This window comes from Choloepus didactylus, chromosome 24 (genome assembly GCF_015220235.1).
Source record: "Choloepus didactylus isolate mChoDid1 chromosome 24, mChoDid1.pri, whole genome shotgun sequence".
NCBI classification, from domain to species: Eukaryota; Metazoa; Chordata; class Mammalia; order Pilosa; family Megalonychidae; genus Choloepus; species Choloepus didactylus.
This window is the reverse complement of record NC_051330.1, coordinates 4,528,983-4,540,552: the sequence shown is the minus strand read 5'-3', so window position 1 is coordinate 4,540,552 and position 11,570 is coordinate 4,528,983. Positions and strand designations below refer to the sequence as shown.

The 11,570-nt window shown below is 38.2% G+C and overlaps 1 protein-coding gene across 1 annotated transcript; it reads left to right on the top strand.

Annotated features, from left to right (window-relative positions):
* Positions 1-2,094: 2,094 nt before the first annotated feature.
* LOC119519793 (olfactory receptor 2T27-like) lies at positions 2,095-7,632 on the top strand. Its single transcript, XM_037817523.1, is given in 4 exon segments — positions 2,095-2,135; positions 3,829-4,304; positions 4,307-4,774; positions 7,490-7,632. Coding segments are annotated over 4 exon segments (1,128 nt in total).
* Positions 7,633-11,570: the final 3,938 nt, after the last annotated feature.

Sequence of the window (11,570 nt, the reverse complement as noted above, 5' to 3'; positions counted from 1 at the left end):
GAGCGTAACACAAAACCTATAAAATATTGCTAAAAGAAATCAAAGAAGAATAAATAATTGTGAGGACAAATTCCCTTTCCGTGGATTGGGAGTCTAAATATTGTAAAGTTATCAATTCTACCCAATCTGATTTACAGATTGAACAAATCAAAATCAAAATTCCAGAAGCCCACTTTGCAGAAATAGAAAAGCCAATAATCAAGGGGCCCTGAAGAGCCAAAAACATCATGAAAAAGAAGAACAAACTTGGAGGATGCACAGTTCCTGATTTTAAAGCACAAGCTACACTAGTCAAAACAAGACAGTACTAGCATAAAGACAGATATATTGAGAAATGGATTCAAATTGAGGGCTCAGAAATACACCCTCACATCTATCGTCAATTGATTTTTGACAAGCCTGCCAAGTCCACTCAATTGGGAAGGAATAGTGTCTTCAACAAGTGGTTCTGGGTAAAAAGGATATCCATATACAAAAGAAAAAAAAGAACACCCCTATCACAAACCATATAGAAAACTTAACTCAAACTGGATCAAAGACCTAAATATAAGAGCCAGGAATCTATTTGTCTGAGAAGAAAATGTAAAGATGCATCTGCTAGGTCTTGTGGTAGGCAATGTTTTCTTTGACTTTATACCCAAAGCACCACAACAAAAGAAAACAATAGATAAATGGAACCTCTCAAAATTAAAAACTTAATGTCATTAATATTTGGAAACCACATATCTTATAAGGGTTTAAAATCCAGGATTTATAAAGAAATCCCACAACTCAACAATAAAAAGCACAATAACCTAAATAAAAAATCAGCAAAAGACTTCAATAGATTTTTTTTTCCCAAAAAGGAAATACAAATGGCAAAAGAGCATCTGAAAAGATGTTCAACAACACTTCTAAGGAAATTCAAATTAACACCAAAATGAGATATCAATTCACAACTACTAGAATGGCCTCCGTTAATAAAAAAGAAAACTAGTAGTGTTGGAGGGGATTACCCTGGGATGATGATAGTTTTATCAGGGCTTTCTTTGACTGTCTTTCTTGGTCCCTCTTTTAAGCTTTCTTACTCTCTTGATATCACACCCAGCTTTTATTTGGCACTAATTGCCAGTCGATTGCTTTGTTATTATTTTTGGATACTGGCTTGGCACATTAATTGTTCTACAATTGGATCCAATTAAATGTGGGCTAAACTAACAGGTAGTTTTTGAGACCAGTCTTTGAAGTTTGTCCTGTTGTAAGGAGGGATTTTCTTAGCTCTCTTTCTCTGGTTCACTCTAATGTACGTGCTGTCCTATGGTTTAGCTGTTGTTCTTTTAGAAAAACAGATTCCTCTTAAATGCTTAGCACTGAAATCTCCAATGCTTAAAAAGAGTTATTAGACTTGAACTCCCCAAGATTCTGTCCCAAATAAAGTAACTTCCATTGGGAAGAGCTTCAATGCTGCCTGTTCTTGTCTGCTTCTCCCTCTGGGAAAAAAATGCCTGCATCTCACAGCCGGGAGTGAGGACAGTGACACGCTTCTTTTAGAGTGGACTAATGCTTTATGTGCAAATTTCTAGGTGTGGATGGTAGACCCTATTCTCAGCTTCCCTCTCCCAGCACTGAGGGTCCATCTTATGAATGAGCTGAAGTAAGGGTGATTGAGCCAGTAATCCCAACCATGACTCTTCTGTAAAAAAAATTTGTGAAATGTGACTTAAGCAACCTTCTCATTTTCCTTAGAGACCTAATCAAAATAAAGCTATTCATTTTAATTTTGCAAACAAACAGCATAAAATACTGGTCAGAATTTATTTTTCATAAAGGTTTCCAAGACCACTGCCTGATTCTTGGTCTATGGTTAATTAAGGTCTTGGGACAGACTCCCCTGAGACATCCCTACTGGTTCCAAGGAAAACACCTCAGTAGACGTTAAAAAGACGACACTTGGTCTGTTCCAGAGGATGGTACTACACTCCCAGCTGCTGGTCCAAGACCTGAGCCGAGCATGGAGTACAAATGTAGTTAATCAATTTAAAGATAGCTCAGAGATTAGCTTTTCACAACAAGAATTAACTGAATTTATTCCAAAAGCCATGAAACACAAAAAGCATGGCTTCAGTGGCTTGGGTTCAGCAGACAACAGTAACGGGGTATGGATGGCAATTCCTATTACTATAATGAATTCCTATTACTATAACAATCAATTTAAATGCTGATACATAATTCTGGACATTTTTCAAGTCTCAAGCCACAGGGTGAAGCAGAAACCACTGAACAGCAAGCTTGTGGTACGTGAGGAGGAGACAGATAAAACATCATTGATTCCAGGTGCTTAGCATAAATATTAAATGACAAATATAAAAGATTGGTAACGTAGTTCCATGACACCTCCATTGGAGGGATGTTATCATGCTCTCCAGCAGCATATTTATTGAGGTTACCACCATCACTCACATAATGGGTCCTGCAGAGCAAGACTGCTCCTGTCTGTGGCCAGCATTTTTGAGAAAAATGAGTTTAAGAGCATTTAGAGGAATGGTGAGAGTTATGGGTGGAAGCCATCTACCCATACTCTTCTAAGAGGGGCTGCCTTTTGTCATTTACACAAATATCTCTCTACAGTGCTTTTGAGAACTCAAATTTAAACACGTGATGGGCAGTGCAGGTGTATAGAGTATTAAAAGGCAATTATGCCTTCCATTAAAAGAAAGTAACCAAACATGGTAATTTAAGATATCTCCCGAGGAGAAATAAAAATAACTTAAAGGAGAAAAATATTCATACCAATAAGGAGGGAGACCGAGAAGCATCAGAATTAGGGGGCCCTCAAAAAGCGGAATGGGGTGCCCAAAGAATCAAAAGATATCTAACTGAAAACTTAGTACCTTTGGGCCACAATGCTGATTATCAGTCACAATGAGAACTCTAATGTCTCTTCATTGATGGTTGGAATTTATGTTGTGTTATAATTGCTATTTCCTCCAGTAAAGTAATGTATAAGGATGGAAGGCTTGGAATAACATTAAGTTTTTTATATAGATGATAAAAATATTTATTTATTATTATTAATATAAGCAAAAAAATATTGCTAATCACTGAAGCAGAGAATATCAGCTTATACAAAACCAATCATTTCTGTGTGTTTGAAGAATGAGAATTTCTGGAGATATGATCTCATAACTGAGAAAGAAGATGGTATGTTTTCTTTGGCAAACATCCATGCAAATATTTGAGGTGAGTGTGCAGAACTTTAAAACCATTGAATCAAATTTTGTTTTTATTCTTTAGGAAATAAGAAATAGTCTAGGATTTTAGTAGAAAAGAAATATGATGTGTCACGATGTTATGGATTGTTCAAGTTAAGTTAACCAGAAGATAGAAGGAGAATAATATGTGAATTATGGACTTCAGAATAATAAAAATAAGGAGCCTCACTTGTTTGGCAGATTCTAAAAGCTTCTGGAGTCCACCTGGGGAATGCCTGAAGAGATTCTCAAAAGATCTTATGTCAAAGGAAGATGTTTTAGAATTTTCCATACAGCTGGTATATGCAAAAAGAAGTTAGATAATAGCCAGAGCCAAAAACAAACTGTAAGTGTGTACAAAAATCAGGTGGGAAGGACAAAGTCAGGTATTATCATCTTTAAAGGATTTAATACACTTTGACCAAATTAGAACATTTGAACATTAAAGTGTTATAATTTGATTCAATTGGACATTTTTCAATTTCCTATTTTGAAAGAATATACATTTTAAATTTCTGGTAAAAAAAAAAGGTTCAAGGGATGAGGATATTGACCAATAGATACAATTACTGTTTGCTATGTTATTTTACCTCTGTAGATTTTCAGATCAGATAGAGCTTCTGAATGAAAACATGGACCAAAAGAATGAAACCTCAACTGACTTCATCCTCCTGGGACTCTTCCCTGGGTTCAGACACCCCCACCTCCTCATCCTCATCGTCCTCCTCATCTACACCATTGCCTTCACTGGAAACTCTCTCCTGATTCTCCTCATCTGGCTGGATCCCCGTCTCCACACTCCCATGTACTTCCTCTTCAGTCAGCTCTCCCTCATTGACCTGGCTTACATCTCCAGCACCATCCCCAAGATGGTAACCAACTACTTCACAGGGAAAAAGAACATTTCCTATCTGGCGTGTGCAGCTCAGCTGTTTTTCTTTCTTACACTTGGAATTGCTGAGTGTGTCCTGCTAACCCTCATGGCCTATGACCGCTATGTGGCTGTCTGCAACCCCCTGAGGTACACCGTCCTCATGAGTCCCAGGGTCTGTCTGCAGATGGCAGCTGCAGCCTGGATGGGGGAGCCCTTGCCACGCTTGTCCACACCATCTACCCAATGCAATTCCCTGTCTGTGGATCCAGGGAGATTGACCATCACTTTTGTGAGATTCCTGCCATCATGAGACTGTCTTGCGTGGATACATCAGCCTATGAGATGGTGAAATTTGTGACAACTGTTGTGTTTCTCCTGGTTCCTTTTATTCTCATCCTGGCATCTTACACCCTCATCTTCCTGACGGTCCTCAGGATGAACTCCCACAAGGGGAGGAACAAAGCCCTGGACACCTGCTCCTCCCACCTGACTGTGGTGAGTCTCTACTTTGGTCAGGCCATCTTCATCTACATGAAGTCCACCTCTTCCCACGCCCATGAGCAAGGCCAGATTGTAGCCGTGTTTGGCACCACAGTGACCCCCATGCTCAACCCCATCATCTACAGTCTGAGGAACAAAGGAGTTTTGGGGGCTCTGAGGAAAATGATGGGTAAATTTTGCAATTGTGGTTGTAGCATATATCTAAATTGTTCCTTTCAAAAGAAGTGCCGGCTTGTGGTGTCTCCGCCCTTCCCGGAGTCACAGCCCTGGAGGCTGAGAATGACTGGGGCTTTCTCCACTGAGCCGAAAAAGAAACAGATAGTCCCCTTCAGACCCGGTCCAGGTCAACCCTCCGGCTCTCCAAGGAGCTGGGTTTGCAGACTTGAGCTACACTTTCCTGAGCTGGGTGACCAGGGGAACTAGAAGGAATGGAGGTCCTGACCAGAGACGGAAGCAGTTTGGAACAAAGTAGGATTGTTTACCAGAAGAAACCAGAAGAATTGGATTTGGGTCAGGACATGTTTGGGTTTTAGGCATCTAGGGAAAGAGTGTCTGGAGCTCAGGACTTTCTAAATAAGACTTATTATTTTCAAAACTGGACATAAATGGCCTCTATGTATCTGAAAAAAAAAAAAAAAGAAGTGCCATCCTCAAACTTCATAGTCCATCCAATCACTTAAGATGTTTTTGTTAGATCAGAGATAGCAAGTTTGAAAGGAATAGAATTCAGGCTCATATATTTTACCAATCATTTGTTGGAATGGAGATGATCTCAGGCATATACCAGAATGACACTTTGAGTACAATTGGATTAAACCCAATTATTGTTATTCTGTTAATACAAATATATCCAATAAATCCAAAAACAATACAGTAGCTTACAGTTATGTCTAAGTTGTGGTCTTTCATATTAAGACCATTTAACTTCATGAAGAGAAACTTTATTCAATCACTATTTCCAGTTAAGGGGCACTGACTCTTTGCCCAACCACTTTGGCAAGTATTTTGGGAGGATTTAGTAAAGGTGAGGATATGCACACCCAAAAATTCAGCAACTTCTATTCAAAATATCTATTTTAATGAAATTCTGACATGTGACAAAAGAGAGAAGAATATGGATATACATTACAGCAGTGTTCCAGTAGAAATGTTAATTTAATTTAATTTTAATTACTGGGTACGGAATAAAAATTGATTATACCAAACTATATTATTTTTCACTGTCACTAGCAACACTTAACAAATCAAGTTGTTTCACTGGTATTTTAGCTATTTTAATTTTACCATTCTGGTGGGCCTGTATCTCATTGTGGCTGTTTGGGAAAATGGTATTTCTGGAAGGAAAAAAGGTTTTCTCTGAATTTTTCTTACATCATCTACTCAGTTCCTAAAAAACAATCCAGTGTCACAGTTTAGAAAATATTGTTTCCTCTCCTTGCCTCAAATATCACCAACTCGTTACTCTTCAGCTGCCTTTAACTTCAACTTTTCACTTGGAAGACCTCCACGCCACTAGTGTTATTCAGCGCTCTCCAGAGAAACAGAATCAATAGGATATGTAAGTGTTTGTGTGTGTATCTGTGTGTATTAATATTAAGCATGCTTTTTATGGAGATTGGCTCGCACAACCATGGAGATTGCCATGTCTGAATTCTGTAGTGCAGACTGCAAATTAGAGACTCTGATAAATGTGACATTGAGTTCCCAGGAGAAACAGGCTTGTGAAATTAAATATAGAAATTCCTGTTTGTGACTTCTGAAACCCCAGTTACCCTTTAAGGCCTCCAACTGATTGGATGAAAAAACACCTCACATTGCAGAAGGCTGTCTCCTCCATTGATTGCAAATGTAATCAGACAGGATGTAACCAATTGACTAATTATTGAAATCCATCTACAAAATACACTTACAGTGACAATCAGGCCAGTGCTTTCTTGACCAAACAGCTAGACACCATAACCTAGCCAATTTGACCCCTGAAATTAACCATCACAGTCCACCCCTGTTCATTTGGCAACCATAAACATCTTAAAACATGCTAATTCTAAATGAAGACAATAAAATAGAATTATCTAACATAATTTTCTTGTCCCATTCACTGACCCAAACCATCATTTCTGAAGTTTCTGGGCCATGAGTACTCTTGCTTGGATTTGGGTTGATTCAGTTTATGACTTTATTCATAGGGTATGGTAGAACTAGGAGACACCCTAAGGTATCTCTTATGTTCAGGCATACTCTTTACCTACAATGTGAAGTAGCACTCCTATGTACCCTTGGTAATCAGGACCACTCACCCCAGCCAGAACAATAATTTCCTTCTTGGCCTGTTGATGCTGAGGCATAGAAGCCCCAGCATGGGTGGGGGCAGGCTTGCATTCCAATCATAGGGAATCACTGTGTATCTCTTTGTGGAAACACTCCTCCTTTTTGAATGATTACCACTAGAGCAGCAGATGATAATGCCACAGAAATAGGAAGCCCCAAATTTTCTAGTGGATCACTGGAAGTAATAGTGCCACTTTCATTTTGAATCATTGACTCCTATATCTGTGAATCCTGGCTATGGAGATTAGGTTGGAGACTGAGTTAGAGCACATACAGCAACCTGGAGAACATTGTCCCTGTGACTAAAGTGGTACTGTAATTGAGGTTTTAAAGGGGCATTCTATAATTCTGTCAGCCTAGCTGCTTCAGAATAAAGAGAACATTTTAAGTTCTGTATATTCTGTGAGCATGGACCAAGTGTTGCCCTTTGATCAGAAGAAATGTTGTGTGCAATGACATGACACTGGATAAAGCTTTTGTAAGTCCACAGATGGTATTTTTAGCAGAAGCATGGCATACAAGGAAGGTAAATCCATATTAAGAGTGTCAATTTCAGTAAGAACAAAACAGTGTTCCTCCCATGATGGAAATGGTCCAATGAAGTTAATCTGCCACAAGGTAGCAGACTGGTCACCTGGGTATTACCGTGGGGACTCGTCGTGGGTCTCTGCAGCTGGCACATTGGGCACTCAGCAGTAGCCGTAGCCAGGTTGGCCTTGGTGAGTAGAAGTCCATGATGCTACGCACATGCATAAGCTCCATCCCTACCACCATGACCACTTTGTTCATGAGCCCATTGGGCAATGACAGGAGTGGCTGGGGAAAGAGCCTGATGAGTATCCACAGAATGAGTTATTAAAATCAACCACAGCTGAAATTTTCCTGTGATAAACATTCACATGGAATGCAAAAATTTTCATGTTTCCTGCTAGAAACACACATCTATGTACATCGCTCTCCTACACACCTCTTTGCCACCAATTTTCCAATCATATTCTTTCCAAGTCCTTGACCAAATAGTCAAATGTACTCCAGGTATTTATCCTTCTAAGCAAAATGAACAAAGTCACATTGCTCTCAGTTCAACTTAGTAAGATTTCCCTTCACCCCTCTCTTTCAGGGATGTCACAGAATTGGGTTCTAGCACTGCAGCTGTCCACTCATGGGTGTTCCCTGCATACAGTGCAGAATCATTTGTAAACCAAGCTGGAGTTTCCTTTTCCTCAGTCAACTAATTGTAGGCAATTAGTTGAAAGACAATAGCTGAAAGGCAATAGCTGTGGGCTGGAAGATAAAAGTTAATGTGGAAGGAGTAGGGGCCATGATCATTTAGATCATTTCCTTGTGTAGCTTACTTGGGCCATTAAGGTCTCCTTGAGCTCCAACTCATATACACCACCTCCAATTTATGATGCAGTACTCCTGTGCAAACCCGATTTATGGCTTGATGGGTCAGACAACACCCAGTTTATGATGGGAAACACAGGTCTCACGGTAACTTGGTGGCCCATGGTTAAATATTCTGTCTCTACTAAGGTGCAGTGGCAGGCCAAATCTGTTTCTCAGAATCAAAGTAGTTATCTGCTTTGTTTCAAAACCCTAAGGGCTCCAGAACCTGTAGGAACCCTCCAAAACCCTAAACTGCATCTCTATTAACCACTGACACTTCAAGAACCGTTGTATCAGCTAGATCATGAAGTCCAAAAGTCAGAGCAGCTGCATGGAATCCTGGGCCTGTTGCAGAGCCTTCTTTCATTCCAGTCCCCACTCAAAACTAGCAACTTTTTGGGTCATATGGTAAATAAACTGGAGCACAACCAAGTTATTAATATGTTGCTTCCAAATTTCAAATGAGTGCACTATGCAGCCTTTTTGTTTGTAGGTAGGCCAGATGCAACATGTTATTTTTCACCTTAAAAGGAATATCTTGACATGCCCCTGGATGTTTAGAAATTTCACTGTCCTAGAAGGCCCCTGAAGTTTTCTTAGATTTATCTCCTACCCTCTAACACACAAATGCCTTACCAATAAATTTTGAGTAGTTGTTACTTGCTGTTTACTAGTTTCAGTAAGTATGATGGCATCAATACAGTGGACCAGTGTCATGTCTTGTGGAAAGCAATAAGATCAAGGTACCTGCAGACTAGAGTCTGACAAAGGGCTGGAAAGTTGATATATTCCAGAGATAAGACAAAGAAGGAGTAACATTGGCCTTCCCAGCTGAATGCAAATTGTTTCTATTGGCCTTAACAAACAGGTATTAAGAAAAACACACATATCATATCAACAGCTGCATGCCACACACCAGAGGTTAGGTTTATTTGCCCAAGCAAAAGCACAACTATACGATGATACTGTGAACAACTGATTGTACACTTTGGGTGATTGCATGTTATGTGATTGTATCTCGATAAAATTGCATTAAAAAAGCAACAGGAAAAACAGACATCTTACCAACCATAGTTGGAGAGTTCAATACATCATTTTCATCAATGGATAACACATCCATATAGAAGATTAAGAAGGAAACAAAGAACTTGAATAATATGATAAATGAACTAAACTTAATAGAAATATAGAGAAGATTGTCTCAAAATAGCAGGATACAGATTCTTCTCCAGTGATATGGGTCATTCTCCAAGATAGACCACAGGTTGGGTCAAAAAAGTCTCAATAAATATTAAATGATTAAAATAATGCAAAGCACTTTCTCTGATCCTAATGGAATGAAGCTGGAAAACAATATCAGGCAGAGAACTAAAATATCCACAAAATATCAATGGGTCAAAGAAAAATTGCAAGAGAAACAAGTAAATATCTTGAAATGAATGAAATAGGGAACACAACATATCAAAACTTATGGGATGTGGTGAAAGCAAGAATGAGAGGAAAATGTATAGCCCTGAATATCTTTATTAAAAAAGAAAAAAATTGCTAAAATCAGAGACATAACTGCACATCTGGAGGAAATAGAAAAAGAACAGCAAATTAATGCCAAAGCAAGCAGAAGGAAAGAAATAACAAAACCAAAAGTTGGTTCTTTGAAGTGATCAATAAAACTGGCAAACCCTTAGCTAGAGAGACAAAGAAAAAAAGAGAGAACATGCAAATAAATAAATTAGAAATTAGAGAGGGGACATTACTACTGATACACAGAAATAAAAAGGATCATACGAGGATTCTATGAGCAACTGTATGCCAACAAATTTGACAACCTACATGAAATGGACAAATTCCAAGAAACACATGAATAACCTACACTGACTCTAGAAGAAATAGAAAGAATCAACAAACCAATTGCAAGTTAAGAGATTGAGTCAGTCATCAAAACCTCCCAACAAGTAAAGCCCAGGACCAGGTGGATTGACAAGTGGATTCTACCAATCATTCAAGGAAGAATTAATACCAATCCGGTTCAAATTCTTCCAAAAAATAGAACACCATATAACTCATTCTATGAGGCCAACATCACCCTAACACCAAAGCCAGATAAAGATACTTCAAGGAAATAAAATTACTAAAAAATTTCTCAAATGAATATAGAGAATAAAATACTTGCAAATCAAATCCAACAATGCAATAAAAGAATCACACAGCATGATCAAGTGGATTTTATGCCAGGTATGCAAGTATGGTTCAACATAGGAAAATCAATGAATGCAATACACCACATAAAAAAAAAACTACATTATCTCCATTGATGCAGAAAAGACATGTGACAAAATCCAGAATCCTTTCTTAATGGAAACACTTAGAAAAAAGGAATAGAAGGAAACTTCCTCAACATGATTAAGGTCATATATGAAAAACTGTCAGTTAACATAATACTCATTGGTGACAGACTGAAACCTTCCCCAATGATCTGGAACAAGGCAAGGATATCCACTGTTACCACTTTTATTCAACATTGTGCTAGAAGTTCTAGCTCGAGCAGTTAGGCAAGAAAAAGACACAAAGACATCTGAAATGGAAAGGAAGATGTAAAACTTTCATTTTTTGCAGATGACATGGTCCCTTATTTAGAAACTCCTGGAAAATCTACTACAACACTACTAGACCTGATAAACAAGTTCAGCAAAGTTGCAGGATACAAGATCAAAATGTAAAATTCAGTAGTATTTCCATGCACTAGTAATAAGCAATCTGAGGAGGAAATAAGAAAAAATTCTATTAAAAATTGCAGCTAAAAAAATCAAATGTCTAGGAATAAATTTATACAAGTATTTAAACACCTGTACAAGGACAACTATAAACATTGCTAAAAGAAGTCAAAGAAAGCCTAAACAAATGGAAGGTTATTCTGTTTCTATGGTTTGGAAGTATAAATATTATAATAATAACAATTCTACCCAAATTGATTTACAGGTTCAACAAAATCCAAATCAAAATTCCAACAGTCTACTTCAGACATGGAAAAGCCAACTATCAAATTTATTTGGAAGAGTAAAGGGCACTGAATAAACCAAAAACATCTTGAAAATGAAGAATGAAGTTGGAAGGTTCACATTTCCTGACTTTAAAGATATTATAAAGCCACTGGGTTCAAAACAACATGGTACTGGCATAAAGACAGATATATTGACAAATGGAGTTTAATTGAGTGTTCTGAAATGAACCTCATATCTATGTTCAACCGA